Source organism: Strigops habroptila, chromosome 5, assembly GCF_004027225.2.
Source record: "Strigops habroptila isolate Jane chromosome 5, bStrHab1.2.pri, whole genome shotgun sequence".
In the NCBI taxonomy this organism is placed as follows: Eukaryota; Metazoa; Chordata; class Aves; order Psittaciformes; family Psittacidae; genus Strigops; species Strigops habroptila.
Genome location: NC_044281.2, coordinates 3,291,311 through 3,309,978, shown reverse-complemented (window position 1 = coordinate 3,309,978; position 18,668 = coordinate 3,291,311). Strand labels below are relative to the sequence as shown.

Below are 18,668 nucleotides of genomic sequence, written 5' to 3'. Positions count from 1 at the left end.
AATGACAAGAATGGGAAGGCAGAACTACGTTCCAAAACAATGCTTTAGGGTCAGAATCAAGGGGTTTAATACTATGCCCATCCACCTTCAACAGGCTTTTATTCTCTTGTCTACAAGCACATAAAGCCTGCTGATCTTTACAAAAGATACAGAAGCACTGGAAATTTCTACTGTGTTACGAACTGTCCCACCCTGGAAAGGCCTCACCTTGATTGCACTTTGCACATGCGAGTACATATACACACAGGCATGTACAACTACTCTAGTACTTTTGCTAATGGTATGTAGCTTACCACACCACTGCATACCAGTGATGCTTGTGGACATGGTGATACAACTTCCTTAACTGTCACACTTTGCCTTAGAAACTCAAAATACCCTCTCTTTGCTTCAATTAGGGATCAGGCAATGGCCCAACCCTCCCCATCTGCACCACTGGACAATTTGCTTGTTTCTCATACTAACAATTAAGGGGTCTGTCTTTAACCCACTGCATCACTTTTATTATGATATTTCTAATGCATGCATATGTTAAACCCAAGCATGTGTAATGTACATCTCTCTCTGGCATGTAAAAGATGCTTTAAGTTCTCTTCATTAGTTACATAAATTCTGATGTTACTCACAGAAGACTGAAGAATGGGCTACACTTCCAAAGCTCCAAAAGCTAATACTAATGTGTCATCTGAGTTTTGTATAGACACAAGATGTGCCATGCATACTGAACAAGACTTCTGATGCTCACAGGGCCAAGAACAAATCAGTGTCGTGAACAAATCAAGAATATGGGTGCTCCAGGCAGAAGCAAACTCACAGTGGCATAAAATCAGCATTAGCAAGATGAAAAAAACCCCAATTCCTACAAGAAAATATGAAGGACACCTCACATGAGCACTGTGGAAACAGCTGTGGCAGTCTATAAAGCCTCACTGTCCCTCAGTTATTTGTTCCCAGTGAGGGCTGGAAGAAAACGTGGTGGAAGCATTTCACACCTACTTCAGCTCACAGTAGTGGATGAAGAAAACAATGCAGTTCCTTCCATTGTGGGAATACTCACCTTCAGCTACCGAGCTACAGCAAGCTGCTGGGCTCATCCATTCTCCTTCTAAAGGAATGATACTTTTCACCTTTTCAAATCTCCTGTTTGAAAACCACCACCAGTGTTTCTGCAGTGGCAGAATGATGACCATTTTACACTGGTAAGATCTGCTCCTACTTTGCTAGAATCACTTCCCTGAATAATGCCTTACATGCATTACGCTGCAGGTCTGGGACAGATGATGGTGAAAAAGAGGCACAATGCAGTGTCAAAGGGTAATGTCAGAAAATAAAACCACAATGCCAGAGAATGTAACTTACTGTAAAGCTACAGAAACCATGGTGGAAAAGAAAATCTACTCCTTTTTGTGTGTTTTTGGGAGTCAGGTTGGGTTTTCTTCAAAAAAAGGAAAAAAAAGTAACTGAACATCAAGATACAAGGTTGTCTCCCTGACAACAAGGATGAGCTCTGAGCTGAGGACATGAGCATGTGAATGACTGCATGACATTTTAAAACACAATATATCATGACCTTCTATTATTCATAAAGGCACTTTTCAAACGTTGCTGCTTTTGAGAATACACTGCAATTAAATATACTTCTGTGGAAAGGAAAAGTAGTGGTGTTGTTATGATGCTGTGTGCTAAGAAAAAGGGACCGCATCCCTAACGAATGGTATGCAGACACCAGACATGCAAACACAGAAGAAAAGAGATAATTATAACAAGGTTTGTGCAGGGTTTGCCATTTCTGGGCTGGTCTTTGCTAGAACTGTCAAATGGTCACAAACTGGGAGGGGGAAGGGGAGAAAAAAAACAACAAACAAAAAACCTGATGGAACACCCATTGTTATATTAGGCAATGAAAGATTTACACACCTAATTTGGAACTGAATAAGTGCTTTGAAGCAAGCATTCATTTTTTAAGTGTATTGATCAAATTCAATTTGATTTTAAAAGCCCGAATGTTGCATTTGCAGAATTTATTTGATTTTTTTTAAAGAAAATTGACTTGTACTAGATTTTTTTCTTTTTTTTTTTTTTTTTCCTAAATCAAAACAAAAGAAAGAAGGAAGGGAAAGAAAACAGTTACAAAGACTAAAAAGTTGGAGAAGGCTAGAATGGATACAAAACCTATGGAAAAAGCAGGAAAAAAGGGAAAGGGGTGAAATACAGAAAGAAAGAGATTTAAAAAAAATAAAAAAGTTTAAAGGAAAGAAAAAAAGGAGACGAGAACCCTGATTTCTAACCATCTTTTTCTTCTGTGTGATGAAGCTTGGATGGGTGTCTTCGGCAGGTGCGCCATTTACCAAGACGCTTGAAGAAATTCTCCTCTTCATCTCGCCCGTTGTCCAGGCCACCTCCTGGCCCCCCTCCTTCTGACAGCTTCACTGCACTGGTAAACTTCACCTGTGCAAAGACAAAGAGCCAGGTGAGGTTGTGGCATACCACTGTCTCTTGGTCTTCCTTGCTTAGCTATAAAGCAGCTACAGAAGGGCTGCAGCACAGTGGATCACCATAGCAACACAAGTGGGTCTGCACAGATTTACGTACGCTGAAGCACTTCATCTTTTAAGCTTTCTGCTTAAAGGGTTGGTCTTTCGCAAGAGGCTGTAAAAGCACAAAGAAGGAAGGAGAAGTGTGACCAACAATTCAACCTTAAGCATGTTGACAGCCTGCATTTCTCTCCCAGTGAACCAAAGCAGACTGACAAGTACAGTGTCGGTTAGGTTTAACCTAATCTTCACCGTGAGCCACAAAAGTCCAGCATAAAATTTCCATGGCACTCTACTCTGAAGGTTCTATGACCGAGTCTGACTGGCTGCAATGTCCATGATGAGTAGAATGTTTCCTTGGACAGATAAAACCAGACAGATCCTGTCCTCCCAGGTTCTCTGCAATTCAGCCTGACACATTTACCTTGGAACTCTGCCTGATGAAAGACAGGCGGTCGACAGAGCTGATATCTAGGAGATCTTCCACCCCATCAGCCAGGCCAGAGAGGGAGGAGCGCTTCAGCCAGTTCCCTGTTGCAGAATAAGCCACTCAGGACAACTCTGAAAATGCTTCCAAGCAGAATCTATTTATTAGCAACTGCAGCATATTTCTCCAAAGCTAGGGTATGGAAAGGTGGAAGGAAAGGAGAAGGCAACTTTTTCATGTTATACATGTATTAACTACTATGCATGGCCAGGCCTGGGACTTGTAAAGGATATATTCTTTATCTGTCAAATTCTATTTGGAATTATTTCTCTTCTACAGAGAAGAACAATGCCTGTCAGATACAGATTCTATAATCTATTTTGCCACAGATATCCTCTGGTACCTTTGGCGTATTGCTTACATTTCCCTTTTCGCAGCTCCCCATCTGTAAAATGGAAAGCAGCACTTCCCAGCTTCCCTTGGGAGAATATATAATATACTTGGACAATAAGGAACTTGTTGCAATATTTCTTAAGACAGATATATCTGTGTTTCTCTGCACATGCAATATGTATATAGAACAGGAAGAGACATACATTTACCTATGGGGAGTTTGAGTTTCTTTCGAAGGGAGATTCGTCGGGAACGGGAGCGGGAACGCCTGTCCGTGGTGGTCCCAGAGTGAGCAGTGGTACACTCGGATGTGTCCTGCTCAGACTGACTACTGGTATCACTTGCTGCACTCTGTGACTTGAACATCTTTCGCCAGAAGTCCTTGCGTCCCAGAACGGCCCCTTGGATTTGCTCATCACTGGAAGAAAAGGAATGCAGAGCATGAACTGCATTTCAGTGAAGTTTGGATGCTCAGGGGAATGAGGCCTCCCTCCCACAGCCCCCTCCTAACCTCTCTATTCTTTAAAGATGTTTAATTTTGAATTCCAAACATGCTTTTCCCATTGGGGCATAATCAAGTTCGACAACATGCTCAATATTGTTCAAGGCACAAAATAACCATCTTCTCTACCCTGAGGCACTTTCCCACTGAACAGACCATTCCAATTTTTAGTTCTTACACGTGAAAAAGAAATCATCTTCTTTAGGTCAAAATGGTCCATGTTGATAAGACTATACTGGTGGTTTCTACAAGCAGGTGTACTGGAGGGCTTTGGACATCACGACAGCCATTTGTGAACCTGCTGGGTTCACAGTTCTCATTAAGGTATTGGAATGGGGACAGCATATTTTCCTATACTCTTGAGCTCTCCCATGGCTATGGCAGGGCTCAGAGCAGAACAGCTTGTTGCAATTCTGGACAGCAGTAAATGGGTTGGTGTTACTCTTGCAGCCTCAGCAACAGTGAGACTTTGCAGGCTCAGTTAATGGAGGAGAATACAGAGTATAGAGCTCTGGGCCCTTGTGCAATGCCTTCATACAGTGCATCTCAAAGCACTTTAACAAGACAAATGGGTAATCAGAGGCACAGTGAAGTTAAATGACTCGTATGAAGTTATTAGGGACCAGTGGCCATTTATAACATCGATTAAATTTACTTCAGTGTTAAATGGCTGAACTCTTTGGACAATAGAGGCTTCAAACATGCAATGCCTAACAGCAGGTCGATTTGCTCATTAAGAAAACTGATAGAGCACCTGTGCTGATATGGGAAATGCACCAATCTTTGGAGACTACATGCCCAGGATAGGTCAGGAATAGGCTGGCTCTTGCGAGGTAGTAAACAACTTAGCAACAACTTGGAAGTTGAAAAGTAATAGAATCATCCCCCAGAAGTACCAACAAAGCACAGAGAACAGCTGTGATGACTTCTTTGAGGAACTAACAGTCTATTGATGGCTATGGTAGTAGGAGATGTTGACACATCTACTGCATGGTGATTTGAAAACCTCTGCTGGTTCCCGTCGAAATCAGGGTGGGTCCAGTTGGCAGCACTGAAGATTGGCATTACCTGGATTTTATCGGTAGCTCCTGAACAGACACTCAATGCACCCGTTGTACCACCCAAAGAGATAAGTCCTTGCTGTCCTGCCCATTTGTACTAACCCCAGAAGGAAGCTACTGACAATAACGTGTGAAACAACTCAGTATTTACTTACTGTTCTGGAGTTTGCATTGGGCGGCTGGAGACGTAACTACGGCACTCATCAGGGGCAGCAGATGCCTGGCCTTTGTCAATGATGACGCTTCCCACCTCAGATCTATACACACAATATAAATCATCAGCTAAACTAAATGGATGGCCCACGTCATGGTCATCACATAGCTATTTGTTTGACATGGAAACCAGCACTGCTGAGCTGCTTTAGATTTGTACCCTCTCTTTATCAATTTACTGCCTCTATATATAACCATTCAAGAAAAAGTCATCACCTCTTAGAAGCAAAGCCAAGGCTTTTAGGAGTTTTGCAACTTTCTTAATCCTTTTACCCAACATTTTAATGTGACAAGCCTCAAAGCACCAGAGAAAATTTCTTTCTGATAAAGCAGCATGGCAGGATGAGACTTCTTCTGGGACTTGTTTTGCATACCAGGGTTTACCTGTCAGATTAATAACACTAAGGATGTGATGCATTAAAAGCTACATCCACACAGTGTTTTGGGATTGACACTATGCTTCTTACTTTTCTTAACCTTTCCTTCTTCCAGAGTTTCCATTGCACTGTTCTCTTAGGCCTCCTGTATGAGAGTTAGGTTAACACTCTTGTATGAGAGTAAGGTTAACATTTTCTGCTGCAAATCTATTGCTGTCTCAGTTCATTAAATTTTAAAGGAGACTGCTACCACAGCACAATTCTGTACATCAAGAACTGACATGCGCTATCAAGATAAAACACACAAGCCCTCAGACTTTCTACATTTGTGTTCAGTGCATGTAGTCATACAGCCATATGCAGGTCATTTCCCTTCTCCCTCCTATACACCCACCTTTTGCTCCCAGAAGGTTTTGGCTCTTGCTCTGTTTCCTCTGTTTTTTTTCCTGGTGTTAACTTTTCAGCACTGTCTAAGAGGGCACTGAGCGCCACCCTCCGAAACACATTCCCATGAGCTTCCTTGATAAACTGGACCAGCTGTCGGATGTCGCAGTACAAGCCCTGAGTAGGAAGACATCATGGAAATGAAATAATTCAGTCTGCAGCTTGTGAAGAAGAAGTAAGTATCAGTCATTTCTAAGGTACTTCAGCAGGCCATTACTGCCTCTGGCTGTTGTGTGATATACTCTCCATTCACAGGGTTTGTGTTTTCTGACTGGGATCAAAAGCTGGAAACTCCATTTAGTGCACTCAAAAGAAGCAGACAATGAGGAGCATTATTGTTAGGGAACATGCTCTGTAATGGGCTACAGCAGACGTAGAGGTATCAGAGGCTAAAACAGCTGCAAGATGAGGGAGCTGCAAAGATGAGTTAAAGCCTGGTTTATGCCATTCATCTAGCCCCAAAATCTTAAAAGGCATGAAAAAGTTAAGGGGAGAGGGGGAAGTAGAGTGCAAAAAATTGCATGTTATGTTTCAAAACCAGTGGGTGTCTTGGGATTTTACTTAATTATTTTAGAGCTTTACATCATGGGAAGAAAGAGGAATGACTCACTCATTCCCCAACCTACTCATACACTCCAGGCTGCTTTTAGTTCTGAACATTCATATACATCTGTGACATGACAAATAACCTCTATATCTGAGGGCAAGGGAATGGAGGGAACAGTTTTTTACAGGACCTGATTTTTGATCTGTGAACTTTCCTGAAAGATCTTGGGTTATTCCAAAAATTCCCAGCTAGGAACTGCACAGCCAGCTTTCAACAACAACAAAAAAACCCCAAGCAAACATATAATTGGATCTATATACTGATAAAGGCTCTGTTTCATAAGATACAGAACACAAGATTGACTTCAAAGAGTGACACAGCAACAGGAAATCCTCACCTATACTCCGTGTACTATGTTCTCTATACAGGCACAAATGATGGTGCCATGCTTAAAGGTACACACTAACTAAAACAGGGTCCAGAAAGACATACAATTTGTAAGGAAAATTTACAAATCTAGATCCAGTAACACGTTTTTCTGCATCCCACCACATCACTGTTGAAAAACATTCCAAAGGAGGAATACCCACAGGAAAAGAGAACTTGGATAAACTATCCTGATGGTTTAAGATGTTATTGTTCTTCTTCCTTCCCTTCGTGGAGGATTATTGTCCTTTTAGCTGGGCTTCAGTGCCTCTAGAGTGCTGCTGCATGGATGGAGCTCAAGAGTGCTTCTTAGTTGCTTCCATAAGGAATGCTATTTTCTGATAATAAAGGAAGTGTTCTGAAACTAGCTGCTAGATTCTGCACCAATTTGGAAGAAGAGAGCGCACATCATCCATTCTACTGACTGCTCTGGGAAGACAGCACATAGGCAGCAAGCAGCAGCACTTTACTTTCCTCCAGGTATTTGGTAAATGGAATGTTTGTTTAAACCTTGGGCAGATGTACCAAATAGCTGTTCAGTAAGTCACATACTCTGCCACAGGCTTGTCCTTAACCACATAAACTGGCTTTAACTTTGGCTAAAAGTTGATTTATGCTGGCTGTGCTCTTGTTCATTAATCCCTTGCTCCACACTATGCTACTAATCCACTTGGAAGCAAAATAAAACACAACACAGAAGCTGCTTGAACAGAGGGACAAATGCAATTCAGAGGGCACAACTTTCATCCTGGCTAAGGCGCCAGGTTCCAAGGCAGAAATATAAGGAGGGCATCACATTTATATCATGTTTCAACTGTGACTGCATAGCTTGCTACACTCAAGGGATTTGGCTAAACTGAACTAATTCTTCATTGTAAAGCCCCACTGGTGACACTCAAGTGAAAAAGTAACTTTGTTAACATGAAATCAAGTGCTTACCAGGTTTTCTGGGCTGTGCAGTTCATGTGTAGTGGAAGCACAGCGAGTGATCAACGACTTGAACATGGCACTCACGATAATACCTTCTACGCTCTGAGCTGTAGACTTGTTGTCCACTGTGGTGAAGTTATTCCCAAATCCAGCTTTATCTGTGAAATTCAAGTACAAGCAAGCCCCATTGTTAGAAATGGTTTAAAAAAAGACGGCTTAATACATACAAAGAGATTCAGACACATGGGCAAGCCACCACCTAATATCTTATGCTCAGTTCTCACAATCCCACACCAAGCAGAAGTAAAGGTTAAAATAAATGACAAAAATGAAATCTTTCAGAAATTGGAGTATGAAAAAGGTTTGAAAGGATCAGGACCACTCTTTTATCCATGTCTCAGAGAATGTACAGAGTAAGACATAAAATTTGAACAATACCTCCAGCTTTGCTATTTACTGTTCTAAAGGACAAGAGATGTTTGATTAAGCTGCTAAGTGACAACACCCATGAAAAAGAAGTCTTCTGCACTACAGGAATGCTGGTTTTGCAAGAGGCACAAGGTGACCTGAGCTCTCAGAAAGAGTCAAAAAAGAATTACACATTTATAATAAGAAATATCCCAGTTTGATTAGGTGAGAGAAAAGCCTTTCAAAAGTTGTATGAGCTGCCACGCTTCAAAGCGTGAGCCTGTCAATACTTGATGAATACTTGGGGAAACAGCCTTGGACATCTTCACAAAAGCCTGCTATAGAATATTTTTGATGCTTTCTTTGAAATGCCTGGGATCAGAGGCAGGCAAATAGACTAGTCAGACTCACCAAGTGCTTCAGAGGAGCTACTCCTACTCTGCAAACAGTCATTGTTAATGGAACAATAGTTAACCAAACAAAAATTAAATGTTTGGTCATTCTAATAGCACCTGGAATATTTTCTCCTAGCTTAAAATCAAAATAAAACATATATACATATAGGTAGAAAGACATGCACACACACTCGTAACTGCAGGCATGTGCATCTGTGTGTTCATGTTCTTGTTTATTCAATCTGTTCTTGCTACTTACTACCTCACCTGAGGCACAACAGAGGGTTTTAATGCTCAATTATATCTCCATTCAGAATAAACCCTAGAGTAAAACAGGCCATTCCAGCTGGTGCCTGCCCATGTCATGAAGCAGAAACCTTCCTGCATGAGGCACAGCTGAATGAAAATATTTCCACTGGAAAGCCATGAGCGACAGGTATGAATCAAAAGAGAGGCCTTCAATTTCAGGTGCATTGGGTGATACGAGATCACTGGGTGGTCAAATCAGAAGAGATCCAACTCCTCTGACCCACTCTGGCTGAGGATACACTATATTCCACGTATAGTAATTCACTTTTTTCTTTTCAAAGGAAAAGGGCATGTTTTTTTCTGATGGTACAGCTTAGGAATATTCAAGTGAGAGTTTTTGATGCCAGCTATACTTACTGTCAGTGACTGGCTCCATGCAGAATCCCAGTAAAGCATGCAGGAAATCCACCACATTATTGAGGGAATCCCTGTTCACATAGTCCCTCATGGTCTGCCGGAACTGCATCTTATCCAGTTTGTACAGCTTTGTGAGGCAGTTTTGAGCCTGCAATGATATCCATCACATCAAAGTGCATGTTTGAGTTTTGCTAAGAGGAGCAGGGTATTTTTTGCTCTTGCTTAGGCAGTGCTCTGCTGTGCTGTCTAAAGTAACTGCCCTAGGAGCTGGAAGGTTCGGGTCCTGTAACAGAGGACAGGTTTGCCTCTGAAGCCAACAAGAGGCAGTGTACCAGTATGAGTGCCACTGTTTGGAGGGGGTGGTGAAGCCAATGCTGGCCATGTCTCAAGGCCTCTCCTCCTCTTCCCAACCCCAAGGTAAAACCTCACTGCATATGAATGAAGTAGGACTGTCCCATCTCAGTCACACTTATCGCCTTGGTGAAAAAGGTTCTTAGCTTCAGGCATTTTCAGCCTCTGGCTCAGACCCAACCTATTTGATGCATCTATACCCAGTGACCAACTTATATCATGCAAAAAATTAGCTTTTTATTTAAAAGCTGTTAATTAGAAGTTAACTTCTTATGACAGGTATCCATCCTACTGGGACCCCATGCATGCTGGGCTTAGAGAATTTGAAATATCAGCTTTATGGGAAACATGAACTTTCCTGCTACCTACAATAGGGGGCTTAAGTTTCCAGTAAACTCAGACATGTGATTGTCCATGCAGTCAAGACAAATGGTGCATGCAAAGCAGTTTGGCCAGACAAATGCACAGAAGATGCAGCAGACTTAGACATGGAGGAAAATCTCTTCCGGTAAATACTTCAATTCAATAAGTCTGGTAAGAACTTTGGCTCCAAGAGACCTATTCATTTATGCTTCATGTTATGCATAGGCCTAAATGTTTTGCTGGCTCAGCTCCAACACAACATAAGAGCCTACCCATCATTTTGATGACTATGCTATGTGTTCAACCAGTGCTCTGTGCAGAACCTTTCTACTGTTACCACTGGGACTCTCTTACCCCCATCTGTCCCACTGTGTCCAGAACTAACGTTACTGCTGCAGTCTCCCCAGTACCCAGGAGCCCAGTTAAGAGAAGAATGCTGCATAACGCAGAGGCAGCCAATCCATCTCTGAGCCACCCAGCTCAGATCCCAGAACCAAATTATAGCTCTGTTGGCATGGTTCAGGCTAAACAAAGCCATGGAGAAGCACTTGGCTCCCACCTACGCCACTGTAAATTCTCATGAGGCATCAAAAATGCTCCCTGCTGCAAGCACAGGAAGCAAGGAGCAGGCATGTGCTGGAGAAAGCCTTTGAAAGGCTCCCATCTGAGAGGGAATTGGGCTGACCTCAGGGACTCAAACTTCTAGACGGAGTCAGATGTCTGGACTTACATCCTGGACACCTTCCACTGCTTCAACTTGGGCAGAACCAAAAATCTAAAGAATCAAGAGTGACCATCCACCCTGCCCTTCAACAGGGCATGAGTCTTCTAATCCCTTGCAGCACGCTAGCATGCCTGCAAGCATAGTGCACTCCAACTATCAGGAGCTGATGGAGCAGCCCAGCAGCAACCAGTCATGATCACCATTGGGAAAGGTGGACATAACTAGACTTCTGGATTTAGATATGCAACCCAAGATAGCTGCACCTCTTATAAATAGCATACTCTGTTGGGGTACTGCCAACGTGAAAAAACATACCAGCTCACACAGGGGATTTGCTCCCATTTGTTTGTCCCTTCCCAGACAACCCATTCATTGGTGTGGTCAGATGCACCCGGGGCCTCAGGTGCACTCTTAGCAAGCCCCAGGGGCTAGAAGATAACATCAACAGCTACAAATCTGCTATGGCTGGGCTGCAACACAGGCTGTGAGCTAGGGCAAAGAGCAATACATTTACTGTCAATACAGAGAAAGCTACAGAGGGGCAGACAGCAGTCTCAGCAGCTGATGTCCAAAGTACAGGGGGGACACTATAATGAGCTTTAATTCTCTTACATTCTCCCGGAATACCTGGTGTCTCAGGCGATCTCCGGAGAGCCCTCGGTGTCCTTCTCCACAACCATAGGCACACCCCAGGGACTTCACAATTTTGATGAGCATTGTGAGTGCCAGCCTATGGGTGCTGACGGATGGGCCTTCATCCTGAGGGTCACAGAGAGAAAGACAGTGTGAAACCACGTCCCAACCACTAGTATTTTGCTAGTACTTTTAACAAGTTGCTGTCCATTTCTCCTCTCAGACACTCCATTACTGAGTTGTGACTCTTGAAATGTTTACTCCAATTATTTTTCAAGCTTAGGGACCAGCCCTCTCCCTTTCATCTCCCCTCAAAAAGCCATGCTTTGAAATACACAGCCCCATGCAAACTGCTATGAACACCACCCAGCACTTACTTCAAAGAATTCTGCCTGAAAAACCAGAGAGCTGGCTTTCTTGAGCAGAAAAACAAGCATCTTTTTAAAGTGTCTTAGGTATTATGCTACTATGAATGAGAAATTTCGAGGTCAGCAACAGCATCTCTTGGCCAATTCTCATAGCAATAATGAAAAATTCATGATTTCTGGCCATCAAAGAAAAGAAATTGCTCTCACACTGGATTCTGGCTTTCCTTATAACTTATTAATAATAACCCCCCCAAAAAATCATTGTGATCAAGGGTTTCAGGCCCTTTGACAAGATACTGAAAACGTCCATGCAAGGCTCACAAACTGTGCTTTTGGCAGCTGCTTCGCTGTAGTTACAATGCTTGAATTTCCAAACAGGTTTCTTCTGTGGAACCCCAACTGAGCACCAGAGTAAAACAAATTAATTTGTCATTGCGGTGCAAAAGCAAAACCAAGGAGGGAAACCAGAAGGGCAGGTGCATACACCCGCACACTCCATCTTAACAGACCTTACAGTCCATTTGGGAATTGTATAAAGGGAAGCAAGACAAACCTTTTCTTGGTTTTTGTCATTCTTCTCATACGGCCCTCCTCCACCACCTCCATCGCTTCCACCTCCACCGCCTCCACCACTTCCACCACCTCCTTCTTCTCCTCCATCTCCAGCTCCACTAACTGGGGGAGCTCCAAATCCACAAGTTGAACCACCAGAAGCAGCCCCTTTGAGCTGGAAGGATCCTTCACTCGGTCTCTTTTCAGGGGCCTCATTTTCTTTGTTCTCACTCTTCCTCCGAACCTTCTCTACACAGGGCACCACACCAAGCTGAAGTAAGCACTCCACAATGTTCAGGGCCACATCGCAAACTCGGGAACTGATGTCATGGTTCAGGACCAAGTAAACAGCCTTCAGGACCACCTGGGAGATTCAAACATCATATTTAAAGTCTGACTTATTTTCTCCCCAAGTGCTATTTAGTGCCTGGAAATCCTAGGTAGAGCAGAGACTTGTTATAGCAGGCACAGTACAAACTCGGAATGAAGTACATACAACCCTTAACCCCTCAAGCCTGCAATCTAGGTGTAAGACAAGAAACCACAGGCTGGGCACAGTCAGGCAGAAAAGGAAACCAAGAGACATCTGTGAGCCTGAGGACACTGCTTCAGTGCGTCAGGAGCTGTCAAGTCATTAAGGGGAAAGCAGAAAAGGTGAGTTTTAAGGTGCCATTAGAAGAAAGGTGCTATTCAGCTTTATACTGGTTTGTAGGGAACTTGGTGCATGCACCAGGAACACAGCCATTACATGATATCACTTAAGATTTGATGTGTGCATTCCACATGCACATGCGCTCCTTGCAAGGAGTAACAGGAGTTGCAGTATCTCAGAGGAGACTTTTATGATATGCACAAGTGTATCTGACTGACCTTTATGTACTGCTGAGAGAAGTCATATAAAGAGGTGGAGGAAAAGCCCATCAAACCCCTGATCTCAATGGTACAGCTACATTGACAGAAGAGGGACCTGGCTTTCCTCATTCCTTGCCAATTACCGAGAGATCCAGCATGCCGTTCTTGTGGACAAAGTTGTTGGTTCCATCAATGTGATCCGTATCCTCCAAGCAACTGTAATTGATGCAGGAGTCTGTCAGGCTCCGGGGGAGGTTGGCACATGCAAGCGGCTCATGAGGCATCTCAGGGATGGGCACCTGGTTGCAAAGCTTCCTCATGTGCTCGCTAAAGAAATCAGCGTAGCCCACATTGAATGAGGCCAAGGTAGTGTTGAAGGTTGCCACAGTGATGGTGGAGATCTGGGACCGCACTGCAGGGAGGAAAATGGCTATCTGTAAATTTCCATCTCTAGGATAATGAAACGGGAAACTGGGGTTGTGCTTGTTTACAAGCCAGGATGCTATTTGCCTTCTTGGCCACCTGGGCGCACTGCTGGCCCTTATTCAAACCAGCTATCCACCAACACCCCCGAGTCCTTTACTGCTGGTCAGCTTTCCAGCCACTCTTCCCCAAGCCTGGAGTGCTGCGTGGCATTGTTGTGATCCAAGTGCAGGATCTTGTTGTCACTGCCCACTATCCCTTAATTCACTGTGTTCGGCCAGGCGGAGAGAGCATAGGGAATCCTCTGTATCATCATCCTGTCTCCCATCATGATCGTACTGGCATTGCTATTTCTGCAGAGGCCTCCAAGACAGATAAGCCCCAGGGAGGCTTCAAGTAAATTTCAAAGCCAGGCTTCTATCCCGGCTTCAAAGCCAGGAACCAGGAGAAATAAGAAAAAACCCTGTGATTTTCAGCACAATCCAGCAGCTGTGGACTGCAAAGGGGCATTAAATACCAGCAGACTCCCCAGGAAATCACTAAAATTAGCAATACCAAGTTTCTGCCAAACTTCTGTGCTGTTGTGGTAAGGTGATAAAAAAACCAAACCCTGCTTTCTCTCTGATGATGGCTGCCAAGTATTTTTCTTTTTTTTTTTTTTTTTTTTTCCTTTTACAAACTGCACCAGATCAGCCTGAAAGGTTTGGAACGTTTTCCTACACAGAACAAAAATACCCCTCAAGAGATACAGGGGGAGGGAGAAAGAAAAAACACTTAGTCATATACTCAGAAAAGGAAACAGTAACCCTTCCTCAGCTTCCTGATATTTCAGTGAAACGGTTTTTTCCTGGTGTGTTAAATGTACCTTCTTTGACTGTGTTCTCGCCGTGGCTGTTCGAGTGGTCCGGCAGATCAGAGACCAGCGTGTGATGGGAGTGGGAATGCCTGGCGCTCAGGCTCTCCATCTCGGTGGCTGTGTCAGAGCTCCCCCGTCTGGTAAACTTTCCTAGGGTGAAGGCAATAAATGGGTATTTAGTTTACTCATCTAAGGTGCTTGGAGGTAAGAAACAGCAGCTGAAGTCCGAAATTGAAGGATTTGAGTCCGCAGAAGCGAAGGCCTTCCACGACCCTGTGAAGCAGGACCAAACATTATCGTGGGGTATCTCACAGGGGCTCACTGACATAAAGACTGAACGTACAAACTCTTTGCAAGGCTCTTCCCCTCAGCACAGACTGATTTAGCCAACACCTACAGTGTCACCCACCAGCAGTAAAACAAGACTGGTCAGCACTGAAAGATTCCACCCTTTGGGGCTGGTTATAGGAATTTGGTTTCTTCTTATCCAAAAGAAACAGGTGTATTAGGATGGGGAGTGCTAAAGCAAAGGAATACAACAAATTACAAACCAAAAGAACCTACTGAAAGAGGGGGACTGTCTAAAGTAGGCTCTGTGGACAATTGAATCTGAAATACACGATTTCACTGAGATATCAGAGAGAAAGAACTATAAGTTAAGGAGGACAAAAATCTGGAGCCCTCGAGATCAAAATATAACAGATTTCTTGAGCTACTGAAGATATGGAAAGGAGGATTTGGATACTAGATTTTTTAATGCTTGTACAAATCTCTTGGTGTTTGTATATTAACCATTGACAAAATACATACAAATCTTTAAGGCTTTGCTTGGCTAAGCTCATTGTCTGGTGTCCCAAAGACGTTTACGATGGAGACCTTACCAAAACAATGCCACCTAAGCCAGTGAAAATGAGAAGGCTCTGCCATGGCCTTAGGCAATCATTTTGCTGCCTATCGTCTCCAAGAAAGGGTGCCAGGATGAAAAATCTATGACATCAGGAGCAAGTTTGTGAAACAGACACAAAGCTTAAGCACTGTTCAGAGAACTTGGAAGCTTGAAGGAGCCAATATTTATGTTTAAACACAGTACCTTTGCAGTATCAAAAAATTGCAAGCCTCACTATCTGAGACAATACCCCATTTCTACTGTATCCAGCATTCACTTGAGGAAGACTGAATATTTTTTTGCCATACTCCTAATGACCACTTGATGCCTCTCCAGAGAGTTCTCTTTAACAGAAGAGGATGCAACCATTCCTTGAATCTATTTTAAGCTGCAGTTGCACACCACTTGCTACCACTCAGGAAAAGTGTATTCAAGTGGTACAGATATTACAGGTTGCTACAGTAGCTATTATTCCAGTACAGATGGAAGTTTTCAGAGGGAAAGTAAACTAAAATGGAAGGCCTTTCAGGTCTGCTGTCAGCACAGTTGCCACTTCTACAGACAGGTATGTAATGGAACACAAAAGATGGCAATAGGATGGAAGAAGAACAAGCCTCTGTTGTTCTCTGACTGTTATGGACAGGAACAACACAGAACCTGAGGCAGAAATAACATCATCTCACCTAATATGGTGGTTTGCCATCCTCCTCTCTCAATGCCACGCCGCTCCTCTCCGATTCCAGAGAAACTGCCAAAGGAGAAAGTGCTGCGAGTGGGTGAGACATCCAAATGATCCTCATGGAGGAGGAAGGGTACCCCCATCCTTCGCTGCCGCTTCTTCCCAGTATGGTGGAAAGGAATCGACCCTTTGCGCTCACGCTCCCTGTCCTCTTTGCGGCTCTTGAACTGCAGGAAGAAAAGGAGAAGATACGAGAGCAGGTAGAGACTTTGAGGCATCCAAGCTACCATTTGAGAGAAAAGGATAACACACATGTGTGGCCCAAGAATAACCTTCCACTCTAAGCTTTTTATCTCGGCCATTTAACCCTGATAGCTGCTATCTGCACTCTGGAACTATGTGAGCATTTAAAGGAACTCAGTCTTTCCTTACACTGGGATGGATGCCCTCGTATAATTTTATGACCTTCTCAGACCATGAGCACAAAACTCTTCTAATTATCCCGGATGGTTGCAAACTCACAGCTTCATGAACCAAAAACACTGGAAGAACTCACTGAATCAGCTGGAACTACAGTGAGCACCAGCACTTAAAAATCAGCAGTGTTTGAGTACCCTCTCCTCATGCAGTTTTAGCAGGACAGTTATCTGAATAAAGTACTGTGTTTGGAATGTGCATATAAAAACCTACGTAATAACACAGAGAATCACTTCCAATGAAAAGAGATGTCAATCTCACATATGGCATGAGTACATAGTCCAAACAGACCTTCGGCTGCTACTTAGCAGGTCATTGAGGTGCTGAATCATAGGCATACTGAAGTACAATTTTCTTTTACTCACCTTTTTGAAGATGTTCATCCCCAGGTCTGTGGAGAGATCTGGAACTGCTGGTCTGCGCAAGTTAGTCATTGAAACCTTGGAAAATGCCTCTGCACTTAGTGATTTTTCTTCCTCATTGCATTTCATTGTAAGATCCTGCAGCTCCCAAAAGAAGACAGTAAACACAAGGAGAAATAGAGGATAACCAGCTTTAAAAACAAGGCTACTTCCAAGAGCTGTCACACGAGCACTGTAAAGGAAAAGGACCTTCAGTTCATTACACAAGACACTATCGACACATTTAAAGAAAAACAAATGAACAAACCAAATTTAGAAGCTCCTGGAATTATTGACCTTGTGTAACATTTCTGTAACCACATTAAAAAAGTACAGCACGTTGTGCTGCCACAGAAAGCCTCAGGTGTTGCTGTCAGTGTGGTCTAGCGGCATGGAAAGACCATGTTCTACTCTGATTCTGATGCCAGGTATGACTCTGGGTAGCTGATGATCTTCCTGAAGCCTTGGTTTACATTTATGAGCAATCACAACGGCTACCTTTTCTGAAGGATTTTATTTAAGATCTAAGAGAATATGCCCTTAATGACATATGCCTTTAAGCATGTATTTTGGACCTAAGCTGCAGTAAGTAGCACTGTCCCTTCGAGAGGCTGGGTCTGTAAAAGAATCTATTTACTCACTACACAAACCTAAAACTTCTACATCAGCAATATAACTTCACTTGTAATAATAGTGCTCCAAGATCTGTCCATCACAGTTCTCATCATACTTGTGAAAGCCCCCTCAGCTATATGTCTCACGACATATAGCAGCGAATGTCTCAGGACAGTGAAAACCTTGAGACTTACTCCAGTTTCAGTAGAGGGCACTCCACTCCCCTTCTGCACTGAGGAAAACGCGTTACAGCTGCCTACTGTAAAGAAAGGCTTTGCTACAAAAGGTGGCATAAGCTCAGCTCCTGGCCATCTGTTCTCATTAAAGATCTGATGCCACTCCTCATGAGGTGTTTGTACAGCTGACCTGACCAAACTCCCTCAGGGTAATTTTCTTTTGCCTAAATACCAGCTTGTTTCCAATGGAGATGCTCCTTTTCCTTGCTCCCCCATCATAAACGTTCAGCTAAACAACAGGGTCATGTTAAAACACCTTTTTGCTTTCGATCCAGAGATAGCCACATGACCACAATAGATGAAGGGACTTCTATGGTATAGGAGGTTTAGATTCTGCCTAGGCAGACTGCATCCTGCAGAGCCAGCCAGCTCTGCAGTACACAAGTGTGCAGTTTTATGCATATGAAGGTCCAGCAAAAGCCAATGACAGTCTTTGCAGCTGAAGTCTTAAGCACCAGTTATGGTGTTTGCAGTATTGGGCTACTGGCCACCACATATTCTTCAGAGACTTTTCAGACTAATCAAAGCCTACCCTTGAATTCTTCCTATTCATTTTATCAACACAAGAATGAAGAAGACACACAACAGAAAGATTCCTCTTCACCATTGTTTTCAGCCATGATATGCTTTTAAACCATTTTCATATATAACTAAAGATTCGGGGGAGGAATCATATATAAATTCTATAGACAGCAAATCAGGATTCAACCCTCGGTGCTCTCAACAGCGAGGCCAGCAAGTAATCCATATGGCTTAGTTCTTAGCTTTTAGAGCTCTCCGGCCTTTTCTGGCTGAAGACAGCCAGAGCGCTCATCACACAGATTTATTCCAGATTCAGTATCTTTGCCCATTTCTTTCTAAATCAGTGTTTTATGAAGTGCTTATGGTCCCCAAAAGGTCAGAGTAAGGATCAGGGCCTAGTGGATTAG

General features: G+C 43.3%; 1 protein-coding gene across 19 annotated transcripts in view; it reads right to left on the bottom strand.

Moving 5' to 3' along the window:
- The window catches only part of UNC80 (unc-80 homolog, NALCN channel complex subunit), a 123,511-nt gene that overhangs the window by 84,543 nt on the left and 20,300 nt on the right, over positions 1–18,668 (bottom strand). For 10 of the 19 annotated variants that reach the window (XR_003991487.1, XM_030486765.1, XM_030486769.1 and 7 more), the window contains 13 exons: positions 16,853–16,987; positions 16,015–16,237; positions 14,455–14,595; positions 13,310–13,578; positions 12,316–12,678; positions 11,374–11,520; positions 9,324–9,471; positions 7,864–8,012; positions 5,902–6,068; positions 5,073–5,174; positions 3,558–3,772; positions 2,959–3,065; positions 2,289–2,448 (listed from right to left, as the gene is read on the bottom strand). Coding sequence is in view for 18 of the 19 variants with exons in the window: in XM_030486765.1 (XP_030342625.1) it covers positions 2,289–2,448; positions 2,959–3,065; positions 3,558–3,772; positions 5,073–5,174; positions 5,902–6,068; positions 7,864–8,012; positions 9,324–9,471; positions 11,374–11,520; positions 12,316–12,678; positions 13,310–13,578; positions 14,455–14,595; positions 16,015–16,237; positions 16,853–16,987 (2,326 nt within the window). In the remaining variant the exon portion in view is untranslated. The remainder of the gene's footprint in view (positions 1–2,288; positions 2,449–2,958; positions 3,066–3,557; positions 3,773–5,072; positions 5,175–5,901; positions 6,069–7,863; positions 8,013–9,323; positions 9,472–11,373; positions 11,521–12,315; positions 12,679–13,309; positions 13,579–14,454; positions 14,596–16,014; positions 16,238–16,852; positions 16,988–18,668) is intronic. The other 9 variants (XM_030486774.1, XM_030486779.1, XM_030486767.1 and 6 more) reach the window with 6 other exon arrangements.